The sequence below is a fragment of the Bombyx mandarina genome, chromosome 02, assembly GCF_030267445.1.
Source record: "Bombyx mandarina strain Sakado chromosome 02, ASM3026744v2".
Lineage (NCBI taxonomy): Eukaryota > Metazoa > Arthropoda > Insecta > Lepidoptera > Bombycidae > Bombyx > Bombyx mandarina.
This window is the reverse complement of record NC_143209.1, coordinates 3514666-3534709: the sequence shown is the minus strand read 5'-3', so window position 1 is coordinate 3534709 and position 20044 is coordinate 3514666. Positions and strand designations below refer to the sequence as shown.

The window sequence follows — 20044 nt, the reverse complement described above, 5'->3', positions numbered from 1 at the left end:
TATCGTGTGAGCGATCGAGCAATGTAGGTCTTAAGACGAATTTATATTTAAAAAAAAAAAAACAAAGAGATACGCACACTTGAAGTGACAATATTAAAACATTTTTGACTATAATTTATATGTTTGTGAACTATATGAGTTTTTAATATCAACAACAAGTACATTTGACATAGGAAGTTCTGGCAATCAATTCCATTATTAATTAATTTTATACTAAATTAAGATGCCCTCTCGAAATATGCGTTCATAAAAATATCTCTGAATCAAGTATGTGGGGAATATGGTTTGGACTAAAATTCTTCCTTTTGGGGTCGAAGAGTTATCAAACCAAGATATTTAGAATGTCTTTTTCTATTACTTCTAATTCTAATTCTAAATGACTAAGACACATTGATAGTATGGCTCATCTTGAGAGACTTTGACAGCTGCTGTTAGATTTAGGTTTTTTAAACCATTTTAGTGTTTCCACTAAAGGAATCACTCAAAGCTCGGGAGTAGCCGCCATATTTTCTAATTTTTGTTTCGAGAAAATGTTTTGTCGTTTTTTTTTTTCTTAATTGATAGGCAAATGAATTCGTTTGCTCCTAAGTTATGTTCTCACGATAAAAAACTTGTAATATTTCAGAAATTAAGAAAATTACAAGAGTTAATTTCTTTCCAGATATAGAGCGTTCTATGATGATCTTGTGAGGAAATAATCATTTGTTTTAGACTTTTTATTTCAGCCGTCACATGGAAATATTCATAGGGTACAGACCTAAACAATAAGAATAAATAAAAAGTACATTTGTCACAACAAAGATTTTCATTGAAATTTTACAGTTTAAAATTTTAATGAATAACCGCCTTTATTTTTTCTTGTGTGCGTATCTCGGTATCATTGTCCCAAGTTCGACAAAATCGTGTCCATTTTGAGGCTGCCACGTTTTTACGAACTACGAATTTCACTCACAAAACACAAAAAATATGTTTTGGTCCGATTTCGTTATTGGCAACCACCTTACAATCAAACGCTCTTTATAATTATGCAAAGAGACACCAGCGGAAATGGAAAGCGTTTTTTATTTGTCAGACGAAGCGTTTTGGCGAGTTCATAGAAATGAAAACTAAAGGTGGGTAGTAATCGCCCATTTTTTATTTCTGAAACATCCAGTGCAGTTTCAAAACTTGATTTAAACATTGACTGATACGTGTCATTATCATTTGTCTAGGTTTTATGCAATTTATTATAGATATTTATACCTAATGCTGGACCCAAAAATACTGGCTTCATCTATGTCGCGCGCGGTAAATTTTTATTTAATCTGTGGTTTGTTTGTTTCCGTAAAATCTACACTAAATTAAACCTTTCTTAAATTTGATTACAGTTCTTTATATTAGAAAATTTGTTTTGTGAGTGAAATCATTAAAATAGTATAATATAAATTTCGATATTAGACTTCTAATTGGTGCAAATAGAGCGAGGCGTGTCGTTCGTCCCCCTCGCACTCGCACACGACGTGTTTAATGCGAGAGTGATAGCAATAGGGTAACTTCGCTGCGTAGTATTTTTAGGGGTATTTCTAAAATTTTTGTACTATGTTTTGCTAAATTTTTTTCACTTGAAAAAATTAAAAACTAATTCATAAATTAATTATAATTATAGATACGGACACACGCATTATTAAAATAGATGTATTTTTAACGGCAATTTTTTTGTTATTTGTAAACACGAAAAAAAAATTTTTTTTTTTGTGTGTCGTTGCGTTTTTGTAGAATGTCGGGTTTAATGAACACATAGAGAAATGTATATTAACCATTGTTTTATATAAAGTTGTGTCTGAAACAAGAGAAAATATTCTTCTCGATTCGATAAATATTTTTACACATACCCAGAACATATTCAAGAAAAAAATCTATGAAAGTATGCAAAATATATAGAACTTATAATGTAAAAAAAAAAAAAACAGATTATATTACATATTTCTTATGGACGGGTCGATTGAAAACGAGTTATAATAAAAACAAAAACAAAAACAAAACCAGTCGACGCTTCTCAATCGACCCGTACATAGCTTTGTTGATTTATAAATAAAATATATTTAAATAAAATATAATTTAATATATAAACAAAACATTGTACCTTAACTAGTTGACGGGTGAATTATGAACCAAACAGTAAAATAAATGTTGTTTGTTTTTATTCTTGAATCACTTACAATGCGGTTTTATTTTATTTCATATTTTTTTTTTCCTACCTAAGCTGATAGCCTTGAGAGGCTATTTCAGCGTAACCGTGGCTAGTAGGTGAGCTCACGGGGCTCAAACCTGACGACGATGCTAACACGAACCCTATCAAGAGCCGTGCTTCGCAGAATCTACCACCGGATCGGAAACGCGACCCACTCAGAAGATCCGGCGAGAAACTCAGTGGGCTGTGTCTGAGAGTTAATTTACTCGTCGAGCCCTTCGTCGCAAGCGACGGGTTCGACGAGAACGGTGACCGGTGCTTGAAGTACCCAAAAGCACCGTTAGTGGATCGGGAGGATCCGAGATGACGTGAAATTTCATCACCTTACAGATCCGGCACTTGTATGCTGTTACACCGATTTGTCTCCAGAATTTCTTTAACACTAAACATACCATAAAGAGTCAAATGACCCATTTTGAACTTTTGCATTGAAAATGCACGTATAATAGCCGGCAAACTTCTTGAGCATTTGTCGACGTAGTGGGGGTAAGTTCGCGCATGGTACACTCACGTGCAAAAACAATATTTACTCTGCGTCATAATGCTATTAAATTATTAAAATCAACATATTATGTATTTAATATAGGTTAATAATTGTAATAATTTAATCTTGGTGTAAAATAGATATTCCTTCTATTTAGTCAAAACTAGAGCTGTTGCCAGGTCTTGGTTCAATTGAAGCGAAGCTGGTATTTGTAATTTTTTTTTCGTTATCATAATCATGACCATCATCGTCATCACTGTTTTCATCACCCGAGTCGCTATCATCGTGATGAGCCGACATAGGGCTCATCGGTGTAGTTTACAACTCGGTCGGTTCGGTCTTCTTTTTTGTCTATAATTAATTATTTTTTGAAGATATTCGATTCGTAGTAATCGAATGTTACTTTTTTCAATTACCAGCTTCCGATTACTTTCTGTTTTTTTTTCCATCATTCTTCATTCCGAGCCATTAAAATTTATATCTTCTTTAAATTTTTCGAAGCCTTTCTCTACGATACGGAGTTTCGCTGCTTGTTATTATGATTACATCTTTTTATTACAGATTGAACGAAACTATCCATTCCGGTAAGTTTCTTCTTCCCTGATCTTTTCTTACCCGGAGTCCGAAACACGGCGAGCAAGCCAGAGTCTTTAGCTTCGTTAATAATGCACCTAGCAGTACTCACTGATGTTTTTCTTGCTTCCGAAGTCTGTTTTACTTTTTCCATATCATTCTTCTCCTGTTTTATAATGAAGCAATATACGTCGTACACAATTTTTCTACCCTTTCTTTTGAATACTACGCCATAGTGTATTTTTTATAAAAAATCAACAAACACTCAACATATAGCAATGGCAACAAAGTCAACAAGCAATTATAACAAATAACTTAACGATTAATAACGATAGACTTTTTACTGTACGCAAGCGTACTTTTGGGAGCAAGCGGAACGAAGGCGCGGTGCGGGGCGCAAGGTTCGACTGATCTACCAATAACGCGCTCGATACGATTTCCCCTGCCGTCACGCCTCACCCTCACCACCAAAGTGATCTAAAATTCGGTTCTGCGCAGTCAAGGTCATTTGCTCACGAAGTTTGCCGGTTACTATACCGTCTTATTGCTTTTGTACATTTCATGACTTTTTCTTATCAATTAATCTACAGTTATTAAACTATTTTTTATTTATTTGTTATTTTGCGTAATACTTGCCCTGTACAGTTATCTACCCGCTACCTATGATAGTATGATAGAAATAGATATTATAAGTAAGTTATAGTATTACAATTGTTGATCGAAGGTTGGTATGATGTGTTAAAAAGGCGCGAAGAAATTCACAGCCGAGATAACGTTCCGCCTAAGCGCGCCAAAAGTTCTCGTTTGTGATTGGTTGATTTATGCGCGCCATGTTTGCGCACTGCGGCCGAGCGAGATAGCCCTAGTCTCTGTTTTTGTTGTTTTAAAACCTTATTTCTATCAGGTGAAAGTCTATATTCCAAAAGTGTCAGCATTTGGCTTAAGCTCTCTTTTCTATGAACGAATGTTACATGCAGATCATAATTAAGAAAATGGTAGTACTCACGTATTTAATTACTAAGAAGCCGACCCTGTACTTATCCGAAATTACATTTAAAAACCAAAAGAAAACGTATATATAAAAATCTATACATACCTGTACAGGCAGTTTTGGAAACAGTTTTTAGTTAACTTTACACGACTTACAAAACGATTAACAAAATAGAACATGTAACATTACAAAACCAATGGATCTACATCTTAAAATATCAGTGATTATAGTCCAATTTGCATTGCGGGACAAGCGCTAGTAAACAAATAGGTTGTTCGTAGTCATTTCAATGAAGTTTATTTTTATTTCTTAGAATGGGTGGACGAGCTCACAGTCAACCTGGTGTTAAGTGTTTACTGGAGCCCATAGACATCTACAACGTAAATGCGGCACCCACCTTGAGATATAAGTTCTAAGGTCTCAGTATAGTTACAACGGCTGCCCCGCCCTTCAAACCGAAACGCATTGCTGCTTCAGGGCAGAAATAGGCAGGGCGGTGGGGTGGTGAACTTGTCTAATCATGATCACGTAATGTATCATAATGGTTCCAGTTCCACTATAAAAAACAATCTGTTTCAAGGCCATGACCACGACCCTCAGTAATGAGGAAACCGACGCAAGGAGGAGGAGGAGAGGTTCCAGTCGTCTTTTAATAATACTTTGCATTACATTGATTGCAATGAAATAATAATTGTAAAAAAATATTATATAATAAAATTTTCGTACATTTTCAGTGATTCCGTGTTTTCCGCCGTAAATTATTCTTTTAATTAACAATTTATATTGATATTTCCACCATTACCACAGGCACCACATTTAATTCACCAGTTTTAATTGAATATGCAATTTTGAAAAGGGCATATGTCGCATATTTTGTCACATACGTTTTTTCATATACATGTAGTTTTGAGGCTTACCTACCTACCCATTTTATAATAATTTCAGTAATTTTCAATTGCTAATTAACACTAAAATATATCTCAAAAGTTAATATTTTAAATTTTATACTGCTTTAGAAAATAAGTTCAGTTTTTTTTTCATTTCCTGAACATTTTACATTTTCAGAGATGTGCCCTTTTCGAAATTGCATATTCAATTAATTTCATAACAATAATAATAAAAAAACGTATCTAGGCTAGCAGCTGGGTCTTCGGGTCCAAAAGGTTTCAAAGTCCATGTTCGTTTTCATTCGCGAAAGAGGGCGTCCATTTTTTTAACCGACTTCAAAAAAGAAGGAGGTTCTCAATTCGACTGTATGTTTTTTTTTATGTTTGTTACCTCATAACTTTTGACTGGGTGAATCGATTTTGATGATTCTTATTTTTTATTAGAAAACTGACGCTTCCCGTGTGGTCCCATTTCAATTTAGTCCAGTTCTGATAGTTGTATCCATGAGAAAACCATATAAGTCTTAAATTTGCATTAAGTACGTGCGCGACAAATAGATGAATAACTCAATAACTCAATATCACGCCAACCGATTTCGATGATTATTGTTTTTTTAGTGTATATTAATTTGTTTTGGAATATCTTTTTTTCTATTTGAAGTCGGTTTTTGTTACAGCATGTCTATTTACAATTATTCACATTCCGTACCAATAAGGCTATTTGTTAGCCCACAATCCACCGTCTTTAAAAGTTGTTTCATTATAACTATAAATATCATGTCGGCTGAACTGTTTCGACATAATATCCGCAATTCAATTGTTTTTCTGAGTCACTTTCAAGGGACGCCAGATCCACGCGTGAATTTCCCATTGTACGTAGTAGCTTAAGACGATCAGAGCTAACATTAACGTTGCCAGTATAGGATACAGTACCGTCCCAAATACTTGATAGATTAACGGATACGGCCATAAATTCCTTTGGAAGTAAGTGTATAATATCCTGAAACAATATATCCGTTGGTTTAATTAGATAGAACGCTAGAGTTAGCCTAACTTTAATAGAGAATATGATTCGCTCTTAACGACTGATATACTCTAACGTGAAATAAGTAAACCAAGTAAAAATACGAGACCTCAAGAAATTATTAGGAATGTTCTCTGCGAAGCACTGCTCTCGCTAGGGCCAGTGTTAGCAACACTCCCGATTTGAGCCCCGTGAGCTCACCTACTAGTTCGGTGAATCTAGAATAACTTCTCGAGGTTACTAGGATAGGTAGGGAAAAAAAAGTTGAAACTTGAAGGATTACTGGGGGCCCTGAACCCTTTCCAGTTTCACCAGGACAGGTGGGCGAGCAAAGGCTCAGCCAGGAGGGGTGGGATTTGCTAACAGCTGCCCGAGCGCTTCCGAAGGGGACCTAACAATTCAAGAGCAGCTGCTTCGCGAATGAATCTACTACCGGATCGGAATCGCGACCCGCTGAGAAGATCCGGCGAGAAACTCAGCGGGCTGATGCATGGGTTAGGTTGCACGTCGACTTCTTTGCCGCATTCGACGAGCATGGCTACCGGGGTCCCTAAGCCGGTTCCTAGTGTTAGCTGAAGGCGTCTAATGCAATGGATCCGTAAGGACGTGTAAACCTAGCCTTATTCCAGTATACTTACACGAGATTGTATACGATATACAGGGCCGTTATGACCTGAAGGCTCAGTTTATCGGATTTCGGGCGGGTCCTCTCCTGGAAGCTCAACTCCCAGAGCACGACCGGTAGTATCGCTAAGTGTATGACCAAATTACTATTAAACGACACAACTTTATCTATGTACTCTGGGTACAACCAATCCCTGTTGTAATTGTATAAGGACCAGAATGTAGCTACAATGAACTGAAACAGAATTAATGATCATTAGAATGTTATTGGTTCCTTTGAATTAGTGACAGTTTAATGACTAATATAATAATTAGGGAGGCGTTTGACACTTTGTGTTGCATTGCGTGTTTTTTTTCCCGTTTGTAGGCTGATGCGTCGACGATGTTAATGGCATTGCCAAGCCGCAAGTCCTAAGCGCCTCCTAGACCTTGAAGAGGTCATATTAATGCTATCGTGTACCTTGCGCTATTGGATTGTCGTCATAATTGCATGAGACCGTTCAACTCTTCGAATTTTGTAGAAACAGGCAGGATTGAGGTGATGTATGTGGAGTCAGAGTATGAGGTGCTTCTGTATACAGGTTAAGCTTGATTGTTGATGACGCCGTATTTATTGTTGACGACGTATTTATTGACGCTGCATTTATTAATTGACGCATTAGTTATTGACGTGCCGATTTGTTTTTTTTCTTCAGGATCTTTCATACTTACCAATGAGTAAGGACAGACAATCGATTCGAATATCGCATTCCTGAGCTTTCTGACCGTCTTCGGCGTGACGTCATCTCTCCCTAGCAGAGTAAGGCCGTCGCAAACTAAGCCCAGGGTTGCGTACATCAATTGGAAGATCTGGAAATAAAACACAGGTTACGGGGCGGTCTGCTTCCAACATCTGCAGACCGTCAAGTCCAAATGACCCCACGCGCCCCCTAAGCGCGGAAACCTCGTATAAAGCTCGGCTCCCTGACCGAAAAATAGGTTTGAAAAGTCCTCAGAGTTAGGCAGCGGCTATGGCATTGTCAGTTTACAAAATCAGTGACACGGCAGCTTGATTCAACGCTATTAAAAAAGCGGAGTTGCAAGATTTTGAGGATCTCCCTCTTCCTCGACTCCTGATTGCGGACCAATAATGTGATCAATGTTGCTGCGATCGCTTTCATCTTAGACCAGATTAGTCTTCCTCATAAAAAAAACCTATATCAGGTATTCAACTAACCATATTCCATGTCGTCAAAAATTTAAACTGCATGAAATGAAGGTTTCTGATGTCAGGATCTGTCTTCAGGAGCTCTTCGCTGAAGTTACCCAGTATTACGGCTGTATTGGTGAGGTGCAGACCGAGGGCAACAACGTGGCCACCCACACGGTAGGCAGCTGGTGACGGCATTGTGATCTGGAAAGAAATACATGCGTTGGCTTCGGTGGGTGGACGAGCTCACAGCCCACCTGATGTTAAGTGGTTACTGGAGCCCATAGACATCTACAACGAAAATGCGCCACCCACCTTAAATTGAAGTTCTAAGGTCTCAGTATATGTAGTTACATCGGCTGCCCACCCTTCAAACCGAAACGCATTACTGCTTCAGGGCAGAAATAGGCAGGGTGGTGGTACCTGCCGGTGCGGACTCACAAGAGGTCCTACCACCAGTAATCTTGGTTAATAGTTTGGGAGGATCCGAAATGACGTGTTCATTGGCACACCAGGGAAGGTATCTGTGACATTACCACGAACGTGCGACAGATCGAGACCAATAAAAGCTGGATGGATAAAATGATGATAGATCTTGGGAATAATTTTAGCTAACGAGTTAGTTTTAGGAGCTGTCGTAGTGTTCGGCTACTGAAGCAATGGATGGAAAAAGAACTAATACAGAAGAATTGCGAGCATTAAGATGAACGTGGGGAGTAACAAGCTTCATTAAAATGAGAAATGGGTATCAACAGAAAATCTGAGAATAGCGCCAGTGACAAACAAAATAAAGGATGGAAGGTGGTATTGGCGTGCTATGCATAGAAAACATGATCATGTTCGACGAGTAAACTAACCCACAGAAACAGCCCACTGAGTTTCTCGCCGGATCTTCTCAATGGGTCGCGTTTCCGATCCGTTGGTAGATTCTGCGAAGCACGGCTTTTACTAGGGTTCGTGCTAGCAACGTCGTCAGGTTTAAGCCCCGTGAGCTCATCTACTAGCTAAGGTTACGCTGAAATAGCCTCTCAAGGCTATCAGCATAGGCAGGAAAAAAAGGAGAGATACGAGTTTCTAAGGTCTCAGTTTTAGTAGTACAACGGCTGCCCCACCCCAGACGCAGTGAAACACTGCTTTTGGCAGAGCAAGGGCTAGCAAAGTTTCCCAGGCTGTCCCGTGAGCTCACCTACACGTTCGGTGAAAAGAAACTAAAGAACCCATATAAGACAAACGTACAAACAAACAGTCAAACACATTATTCGCAGAGATTTGTTAATACATTTTATTAATATTGTTGTTAAATATATGTATTAATAGAACAGGTTTTGTTTTTAATTTACTTTGTTACGTATTTTATTATTAGGGCCAGTGTTGGGTGAGAAATAAAATTTTGACTGAAGCTGACGTGGAAAATCGTTTTTTAAGTATTTAAAACTATTTAATCTATTTTTTTTAAGTGCCTAGTGTGGAGAGTTTTTAGCAAACTGTTATGTGTAAATGTTTTCAAGGTTAATAAATAAATTATTATTATTTATTATTATAGGTTTCCCCTTTCTCAGCCCAGTCTGTCGACAGAGCCGGCAGAACTGTATATACGGGCTTTCGGCCAAGTAACATACAGTGGCTATGAGTTATTAGGCTAGTTTTTTTTACGTGTAGTATTCTTCAAGCTGCAGGAACTTTCTCACTATTCTGCATGTACTTTTATTATTATTATTATTATTAAATCTTGATGCTTTTTTTATAGCTTAAACGTGTGATCGAGCTCACGGCCCACCTGGTGTTAAGTGGCTAGCAGAGCACACAGTTTTGAAGTCGTCGTGGCCTAAAGGATAAGACGACCGGTGCATTCGTGTTGAAGCGATGCACCGGTGTTCGAATCTGAGGCGGGTACTAATTTTTCTAATGATATACGTACTCATCAAATGTTCACGATTGACTTCCACGGTGAAGGAATAACATCGTGTAATAAAGCTCAATTCCGCAAAATTATAATTTGCGTAATTATTGGTGGTAGGATCTCTTGTGAGTCCGTCCGGGTAGATACCACCACCTTGAATATTTCTGCCGTGAAGCAGTAGTGCGTTTCGGTTTGAAGGTTAAGGCTGCCGTTGTAACTATACTTGAGACCTTAGAACTTATATCTCAAGATGGGTGGCGCATTCACGTTGTAGATGTCTATGGGCTCCAGTAATCACTTAACACCAGGTGTGCTGTGAGCTCGTCCACCGATCTAAGGAATAAAAAAATAATAATTAATCAAGTAAAAAAAAAGAAATTTATCTAGTAAAACCCAAATGCCGTCACCTACCAACCAGGTCCAACCAGGGTCAAGAGTCACAGAAGCCCATACACATGTGTGTGTTTAAATTATAGTCTAATTGAAGTTAGTGTGACGACAACGTTGTATGCGAACGGTTGGAAAATTAACGAAGCAAACATAAGACAATAATTAACAAATATACGTATATAATATTATACATATAAGGAAAATGAGGTTACAAGAGCTGCGAACGTCGGTTCTGTAACAATTAACTTTTTATTTTATTTTATTGCTTAGATGGATGGACGAGCTCACAGCCCACTGGTGTTAAATGGTTACTGGAGCCCATAGACATCCACAACGTAAATGCGCCACCCATTTGAGATATAAGTTCTAAAGTCTCAGTATAGTTACAACGGCTGCCCCGCCCTTCAAGCCGAAACGCATTACTGCTTCTCGGCAGAAATAGGCAGGGCGGTGGCACCTACCCGCGCGGACTCACAAGAGGTCCTACCACCAGTAATTAACTTCGTAACCTCGTATTTAATATATTCATTTTACAACTTTGCAACGAAGTTTCTTATTATAGTTTGTGGTTTTCTTCAGCCTTACTAATTAATGTGTGTGTGTGTTTTGACGAAATCTGAGTATTTAATTATTATTTTTATGTGTTGACAATAACTGCTTTACGAACCAATTTAAAAAGAGGAGGGCGTTTCCAATTCGACTGTATTGAACTTACTTATTGGTAGGGGATAATGTTATGGGTTCGCGTCACCGACATGCGTAATAGCAGTATATCTGTAGCTATACAGATGACGCCGGTCACCGTGCACGTCGAACCCGTCGCCTGCGACGAAGGGCTCGACGAGCGAATTAACCCGTAGACACAGCCCACTGAGCCCACTGAGCACACTCGCTGGATCTTCTCAGTAGGTCGTTTTTCCGATCCGGTGGTAGATTCTGCAAAGCACTGCTCTTACTAGGGTCAGTGTTAGCAACACTCCGGTTTGAGCCCCGTGAGCTCACCTACACACGTTAGGGTGAAGCTGAAATAGCCTCTCAAGGCTATCAGCATAGGTAGGAAAAAAAATACCGGTGACGTATTGTGCAACATTAATGTTGTGTATAATGTAACGCGCCTTGAGTGTTCCACCAAAGTAATATTAAAAACTGTATAACATCCCTAGAATTATCGAGAATATTTCACAAAAGTCTAGTATTGTTTGTTTCCGCTATCTGACAATAGAGGGCGTTGTACTTCTCGAAGGTTCTAGATGCTACTAGATCCTTCGATATTTGTTCGACTATTCGGCGATAGATGGCGTTACTCTTACCGACGTAACAATATCTTTACGAGTAAAATTGAATGGATTTACTAAAAAGTGATTTTATATTAATTGTTATTTCAATTAAATTGTACTAGCGACCCGGCCCGCGACTCGAGCAGCCGACTGAAGCGGAGCGCTCTGTTATTATCGCTGTACACTTGGAATGCAATAAATGGAATTCATTGGAAAAGTGAGTTTTAATTACCATCACTATGGAAGGCAATGATGAAGGGAATGGCGTCACCGACGCTGACGTCATCGTTTTGAAAATACCATGGAACCAGCTACTCCGTCATCTATACTATATCAATCATCAATAATCAATAATCTATACTAATATTATAAAGAGGAAAGATTTGTTTGTTTGTTTGTTTCGAATAGGCTCCGAAACTACTGGACCGATTTGAAAAATTCTTTTTAAATTAGAAGACGACATTGTCCCTGATGAACATAAGCTACTTTTTAAAAAAAAAAAAAATTTTTTTTTTTGGTTTCATGTGTGTTTTAATGTTTCCGAAGCGAAGCGAGGGCGGGTCGCTAGTCAATAATAATATTATAAAGAGGAAAGATTTGTTTGTTTGTTTGTATTGAATAGGCTCTGAAGCTATTGAACCGATTTGAAAAATTCTTTCACTGTTTGGAAGCTACCCTATTCCCGAGTGACATAGGGTATAATATTTTTTGAAAAAAAATAGGCATCCTTACTAAAACACCAGTAATGGAACCCAAGGTGTAAAAAAATACTCTTTACATCGCGAGCCCTGCGAAAACTATTGATGATAGAATAAAATAATGTACTACGACTTTTTCGAACGCATTATTCACAAAAAGTGTCGCGACAGCTTACGTCTAACTATTATACCTATAGTTATGCAGCAATAAGTGTTCATAACAACGTCAAATATCGTTGAAATTTTTGTTAAAGACCCGAGCGGAGCCGGAGCGGAGCCGGAGCGGGTCTCTAGTATATATTAAACCTACACGGTATACGTATGTATGGACTTACAATCTGGTACAGTAGAACGTGCGACATATGACAAGTTTCAAATAAGAAACGCATTATGTGGCATGCGCCATATTGTGACGTCATAGCTGTCAAATCGAAAATAATAGATAAAGTCAGTAAAAAGGTAGGAATTTTTAAATATTATTTTATTTTGTATTCCAAATCTTCGAGTTTGCTGATTCCACTAATCCCACTGGGTGAGTGACGCCCGATAGTGTTACAGACTTGATTTTTAAACAGGTGTTTTTTTTTGTTTTTAATATAATCTAAACTCATGTTTAACTTACCTCGACCAGTACTCAACATAACAAGAAATTTATATAAGCGTGTCGGGTTCATTAAAACAAACATATTAATTAATAGTCTTCATAATTAGGGTACGAATAAATCTTATACCTTTAAATGAGCAATTCTTGTATATTAATATATATATATATATATAATCTGAATCTCGGAAACGGCTCCAACGATTCTCATAAAATTTAGTATACAGGGGATTTCGGGGGCGATAAATCGATCTAGCTACGATTTATTTTCAGAAAATGTTGTTTTATTCGTGTTTTCAATAATCAACTCTTCCCGACATCTATTGGCGAATAATAATACTATTTTTCTTAATTGAGGGCAACTAACCGCTTTAAAGACACAACAAAATGGCGTTATTAAAAAAAAAAAACGAGTAAAGCTCGGTCATCATCTAGTAATTATTTATTCGTAGTAATTAGGTAAAAAAATCACTAAAACAAGAATATAAAATATATATATTTTTTTTTCTGTCCATACTTTTTTATCGAGCTTTGACAGATCAAGATAATTGACATACACATTTTTAATTGAAAAGCGCTATAAAGACCTGAAGTTATGTTCGAGTTTAGACATCATTAATAGCCCAGACTATTTATTTGTTTATTATTCATTGTTTTTTTTTTATTGCCCTTGTAGGCAGACGAGCATACGGCCCACCCGATGGTGAGTGGTTACCGTCGCCCATGGACTTCAGCAATGCCAGGGGCAGAACCAAGCCGCTGCCTACCGCAAACTGTTTTTTGTATTTTCTTTTCATTCATGGATCATTATTATCTGATAAATAAATGATTTATTATTATTATAGTCTACGTTAATTTATGGAAAAGGTAGTGCAAGGTAGAGGGGGAAGAGGTCGACCGAAGAAGACATGGATGAAATGTGAGGATGACGATATGAGAGACAGAGGAGTGAGTGTTGAGCTGACGGCTGATAGAAGAGAATGGAAGAGAAAAATTAGCTGTGCCGACCCTACCTAGTGGGATAAGGTGGAGAAAAAATAATAATAATTTAGAATCTTATTAATTATCTATCTATAAAAAACTTCCCAACAATCCGGCACATATTAAAAAATATAGTTATAATATTTTTTGGTAAATCTTATAGCTTAAAGGAGTGGTGAAGGTACTTTGGTATGACTCCAGTGCTGGAAAGCACCAATGGCACAATATATACTATATTCATTTTCCAAACTGTTAGTATTATTTATTTATATTTATTTAAAATCTTATTAATTACACAAAAAATTTTATAAATATATATTAAAAATTCAATTTAAAAAAAAAACACTATATAAAAATAGATTGCCGCTGATGGCGGTGTCTACGACACAAGCCACCAGTGGTTCGGACTCCAGAGTGAGAAGCCTCCTCACAATAGGCGCCGTGTCAAGGATATCTGCCTTCTGTATCCGGCCCCTAACCCAACTGGATAACGAAACGTGTACCGATCAAACTATTGGAACAATGATGGTCGGATCAACATGCCACTTTTTTTTATTTATTGCTTAGATGGGTGGACGAGCTCACAGTCCACCTGGTGTTAAGTGGTTACTGGAGCCCATAGACATCCACAACGTATATGCGCCGCCCACCTTGAGATATAAGTTCTAAGGTCTCAAGTGTAGTTACTGCATGGCAGTAGTCGTGGGCCAGGTCTAAATATTTTATTAGTTTATCATTTTCTACCTTCACGAGGTTCACGTCATGAGGAATGGTGATACAAACCAACGCTGCTCGAAGCATAGACAGATCTATTATTATTATTATTTACTAGCGACCCGCTTCGGAAACTGTAATTTATTATTGATTTCTCCACGATTTAATGGATGTTATTATACATGTAAACCTTCCCCTTCAATCACTCTATCTATTAAAAAACCGCATCAAAATCCGTTGCGTAGATTTAAAGATTTAAGCATACATAGGGACAGACAGATATAGGGACAGAGAAAGCGACTTTGTTTTGTATTGAGTGATTTATAAAGTTTTTATTCTCGAATCTTTATGAATTTCGGTAAATACTGAAAACCACGGGCCTAAGCCAAGTAGAGTTCATTTTCAGTTTTAATTTCGTCTGATGTTTCGTCCTGCTAAAACTTCCGAACAATCCGGCACGTATTTTAAAATTGTGGCTTTTTGCATGGTAAAAAATATATATATTATTATTATTGTTATGTTCATAGGTTTGCCCTTTCTCAGTTCAGTCTGTCGACAGAGCCGGTAGAACTGTACATACGGGCTTTTGGCCAAGTAATATACAGCAGCTATGAGTTAATATGCTAGTTTTTATTACGTGTAGTAAGTTTGGTTTTCTACAAGTTGCAGGAACTTTCTCACTATTCTGCATGTATTTAGTATAGCTGCCGTTTTTTAATATTATCTATTACTAGCTGACCCGGCAGACTTCGTAGTGCCTAAATCGATAAATAAAAGACCTAAACTTTTGTATAAAAAAAACTTAAAAAAAAAAACAAAAGGAATCCGTCCGACGGGGGACACATCAAAGGAAAAACAAAATTGTTTGTTTTTATATAATTCCGAGCATTTTCATATTTTTTAAACCTTCTCTGGACTTCTACGAATAATTCAAGACCAAAATTAGCCAAATCGGTCCAGCCGTTCTCGAGTTTTGGCGAGACTAACGAACAGCAATTCATTTATATATATTATATAGAAATATGCAATCTTGAAATTGTCGTTAGCGAGTTTCAGGCATCTGTCAAATAACTTGTATTCTATTATGGCTACAACCACACATGCAATATGCTATATGGTATACTGCGCAGAAACTGTTCATTTTTATTAATACGCTTCTATTAGCTTCAGACGTATGTATTTTTGTAACGGAATCTATGAACATGATTTTGACCCCCTTCAAAACGTCGGATTAAATCGAAATTTGGTATACGTGAATTGATGAAATTTAATTGAAATACAACCAAAAAAAATTAAAAATAAATAATAGTTTGAAAAAAACTAACAAATTACGCTTTTATAGAAAATCCAACTAAAAATATAGAAAATAAATTTTAATAAATTTGAATTAAAAATAGTGTATGACACTATATATATTTTTATATATCGACGCTTGAAAGGCAAACGTGACTAAGCGACAATAACTGCTTTTTATATAAATGATAGGCAATAGCCATATTCGATGCGCAAAATAAAATATATTTCTATGTCCATTAAAATCATTTCAATCCTACAGCTACTAGCTAGATTCTACTATAGCTAGATTCGTTAAAATAAATTTTGTTTTCAGGTATTTCAACTTTAAATTAGTCTACTGTAAAGTTCACGCATTGTCGCTTAGTCACGTTTGCCTTTCAAGCGTCGATATATAGATTATAAAAAGCCTCTTCTAATCCACACTAAAATCCCAATTAACGTTTATTCGCAGATATTCAAATTGAAAATTTCAAAGTGAATATGCACGCGTTCCATCGATAGTTCAAGGTCAGTAGTACCTTGATTCTGTAACGTATGCTTCACGAGATTATTTTTTTTTTTTTTTTTTTTCCTACCTAAGCTGATAGCCTTGAGAGGCTATATCAGCGTAACCCTAACTTTTGTAGGTGAGCTCACGGGGCTCAAACCTGATGACGTTGCTAACACGAACCCTAGCAAGAGTCGTGCTTCGCAGAATCTACCACCGGATCGGAAACGCGACCCACTGAGAAGATCCGGCGAGAAACTCAGTGGGCTGTGTCTGAGAGTTAATTTACTCGTCGAGCCCTTCGTCGCAAGCGACGGGTTCGACGAGAACGGATGACGTGTTTTGGGCGACGTCGACTGCTTTCCATTCTGTCCGCAGGATCGGGAATGTAGTTACCGGCGGCCACGATGAGAGGGTTCTCGTGTCGTGCCGCTTTATCGAAGTGGCGCATCGACGCCGACTGCATATACTTACTGGTGGACTCTAAGTCCAGGTCGTCATGGAGGTCGACGTTCCTGACGAACCACGGGGCTCCGACGGCTATCCTGCAAAAACGGGATTGAATAATTTGGAATGACTTTAAGTGAGTGCGGGCCGCGTGAGCGAACACTACACTTGCATAGGTCATGACGGGGCGTATGCAAGTTTTGTAGGGTGTCACCTTATTTCTAAGGGACATTTTACTTCGCCTACATATCATCGGGTAGAGACGTCCTAGAATGAAGGCGGCACGATCGCGTACCGTCTTGATGTGGGGGCGGAATGTCGTCCTACTGTCGAGGATGACGCCTAAATGTTTGACCTTCGGGGCCCACGGTATGGGCTGGTCGAACATCGTGATTGGGCGAACGGCGGGGGCGGAGGTGTTGACGCGCCTAGTCGGGAGGGGGATGCTCAGCGTGGTGTTCGGAGGGCGACCCCTTTTGAAGAGCACCGCTGTGCTTTTCGTGGGGTTGATGTCGATGCGCCACTTCCGGAACCACTGTCCCATGGTGGTAGCTGCGGTCTGAAGTCGTCGATGAAGCAACGCCTTCTTCCTACACGAGTAGTAGATGGCGGTGTCATCGGCGAAGAGCGCCAGATGGGTCTCCGGAGACCGGGGTATATCGTTGATATACAAACTAAATAGTAACGGGGAGAGGGCGGAGCCTTGCGGGACTCCGGCTGTGACGTGACGGGGCCGGGAACGCGTTCCCTCGACTCGATATCGGAACGAACGGTTCGACAAGTAGTCTCGTATGATGAGCACGAGTCTGTCTGGCACTCCCATGTTATACAGTTTGTATATCAACCCGTTGTGCCAGACTTTGTCGAACGCCTTCGCTATATCGAAGAAGAGGGCTCCTGTCGGAATGGGGAGAAACTCAGTGGGCTGTGTCTGTGGGTATATAGTAGCGTGTGTAATGTTTTTTTATTGATTTAATGTATTTTTTGTCCATAATTTAAAAAAAATATTAACATTCTGCATTCTTTCTCTATATTCTCGATAAGTGTGGGAAATTTAATACTCCTCCGTCCGCGCAATTTTCGTAAAAAGGGCTACAAAGTTTTTGCTTCACGTATTAAATTATTTGCGTAATTACTGGTGGTAGGACCACTTGTCAGTCCGCGCGGGTAGGTACCACGACCCTGCCTATTTCTGCCGTGAAGCAGTAATGCGTTTCGGTTTGAAGGGTGGGGCAGCCGTTGTAACTATACTTGAGACTTTAGAACTTATATCTCAAGGTGGGTGGCGCATTTACGCTGTGGATGTGTATGGGCTCCAGTAACCACTTAACTCCAGGTGGGCTGTGAGCTCGTCCACCCATCTAAGCAATAAAAAATAAATAATAATAATTAATTTTATTTCATAAAACGAACTCACATGCAATTCTCACGTGTACAGTAAGTAATAAGCTGCTAATTGTATCTAAATCATTTTATTGAATTTTAATTGTACGCCTTACCCTGGCGATCGTAGACAGGGTTGTAGCTACCCGCCTGGGAGAGTACATGGTACATACAATGATATTTGTTGGACATATATACATCTATATATTAATACGTGAAGCAAAAACTTTGTACCCCTTTTTACGAAAATTGCGCGGACGGAGGAGTATGAAATCTCCCACACTTATAGAGAATATAGAGAAGGACTGCACAATGCTAATATTTATTTAAATAATGCATAAAAGATACATTAAATCAATAAAAAAACATTACACGCAATACCGTGTATTTGACACACACACACGCATGCATACTATTTGTTTAATGTCAAACTTTTCTTATTGCCTAAAGTATGTGGTCAAATTGAGAATAGATTGATTATGGTTTGTCTTTATCAATATTTTTGTCTGAAGTGTAATCTTGGCGAAATCTGTGATTATAGAAGTATAATAGTATTTGACAGTAAAATCATAATATTGTACAAACTTATAATTTTAATTAATTACTAGCGACCCGCCCTCGCTTCGCTTCGGAAACATTAAAACACACATGAAACCAAAAAAAAAAAATAAAAAAATAAAATAAAAAAAGTAGCCTATGTTCATCAGGGACAGTGTCGGCTTCTAAAGGAAAAAGAATTTTTCAAATCGGTCCAGTAGTTTCGGAGCCTATTCGAAACAAACAAACAAACAAATCTTTCCTCTTTATAATATTAGTATAGATAGTCGGATTACGCCTACCGGGGGATCACTAGTATCTATATATAAAATGACTTACCGATCTATGTGGTCTTAGATTTCTTTATTCAAGTATCTTATACGACTTAGCACGCTGAGTTGCGCGTTGTGACTGAGTTAAGCGAATTTGCATTTCGAAAAACGTAAAATACGGAAGTATATAAAAATATATATGTGTATTATATACAATAATAATAATAGAACCAGTTTGAAGGATGTCTTTAAAAGAATTTCCAGTTCCTTTTCGTTCTATATATGCTAAAGAACTCGTTCGAAGGATGTCATTAAATTAATTTAAACTAGAGGTCCCGTAGTAGTCGAAATTCGACTATAATTAATTGGAATTGTAAGTTTGTGCACTATTATGATTGTATTTTACACTTCTATAATCACAAATTTCGCCAAGACTACACTATAAAAAATATTAACAAAGACAAATAATGTTTAATCTATTCTCAATTTGACAACAGACGTCAAGAACAAAAGTTTGACAATAAATAGTATGCATGCGTGTGTGCGTCAAATACATGGTACGTAGTGTGTGTAATGTTTTCTTTATCGATTTAATGTATCTTTTATGAATTATTTTAAAAAATATTTGCATTGTGCACTCCCTCTCTATATTCTGTATAAGTGTGGAAAATTTCATGCTCCTCCGTCAGCGCAATTTTCGTAAAAAGGGATACAAAGTTTTTGCTTCACGTATTAATATATAGATTTAATTTTCGTTATAGTATTTATGCTAAATACTGGAAACGGTAGTATCGCAATGTTAAATACGCAGGTTTGACAGAAGAGTTCGATTGTAGATTGCATGTATTGCAGAGCTATCTATGTGCTTAGTGTGAGTTGTTAACGTTCTCCATAGCGTAAAAGTTAGCTCATATTTGTATCGAATGGGATCGTTTGACTTCATCCGGTCACCGTCGTCGACGAACCCGTCGCTTGCGACGAAGGGCTCGACGAGCGAATTAACCCTCAGACACAGCCCACTGAGTTTCTCGCCGGATCTTCTCAGTGGGTCGCGTTTCC

The 20044-nt window shown here is 37.9% G+C and overlaps 1 protein-coding gene across 6 annotated transcripts; it reads right to left on the bottom strand.

Annotated features, from left to right (window-relative positions):
* Positions 1-713: 713 nt before the first annotated feature.
* Positions 714-19184, bottom strand: LOC114241937 (androgen-dependent TFPI-regulating protein). Of its 6 annotated transcripts, XM_089735320.1 has the most exons (7): positions 19053-19121; positions 11008-11228; positions 8860-8931; positions 8030-8206; positions 7525-7662; positions 6828-7048; positions 714-6165 (listed from the first exon to the last, which is right to left on the bottom strand). In XM_089735320.1, the coding sequence occupies exons 4-7, from the start codon at positions 8198-8200 to the stop codon at positions 5979-5981; spliced, it is 717 nt and encodes a 238-aa protein (XP_089591446.1). In that variant the 5' UTR covers positions 8201-8206; positions 8860-8931; positions 11008-11228; positions 19053-19121; the 3' UTR covers positions 714-5978. The 6 variants fall into 6 exon arrangements, with proteins under 6 accessions (XP_089591446.1, XP_089591460.1, XP_089591474.1 ...); XM_089735334.1 differs by lacking the exon at positions 8860-8931; XM_089735348.1 differs by lacking the exons at positions 8860-8931; positions 11008-11228 and adding an exon at positions 16821-16891 and having other exon boundaries at positions 19053-19098.
* Between the last annotated feature and the right edge of the window lie 860 nt (positions 19185-20044).

What these genes read in the sequence shown, in the direction of transcription:
- LOC114241937 (XM_028172936.2), bottom strand. Translation starts at nt 8,200, where the DNA reads ATGCCGTCACCAGCTGCCTACCGTGTGGGTGGCCACGTTGTTGCCCTC. An exon ending in TTTTGACGACATGGAATATG is followed by an intron (nt 7,663 to 8,029) that starts GTTAGTTGAATA and finishes TTTTATTTCCAG; the next exon opens with ATCTTCCAATTGATGTACGC. An exon ending in TTGTCTGTCCTTACTCATTG is followed by an intron (nt 7,049 to 7,524) that starts GTAAGTATGAAA and finishes ATTCTGTTTCAG; the next exon opens with TTCATTGTAGCTACATTCTG.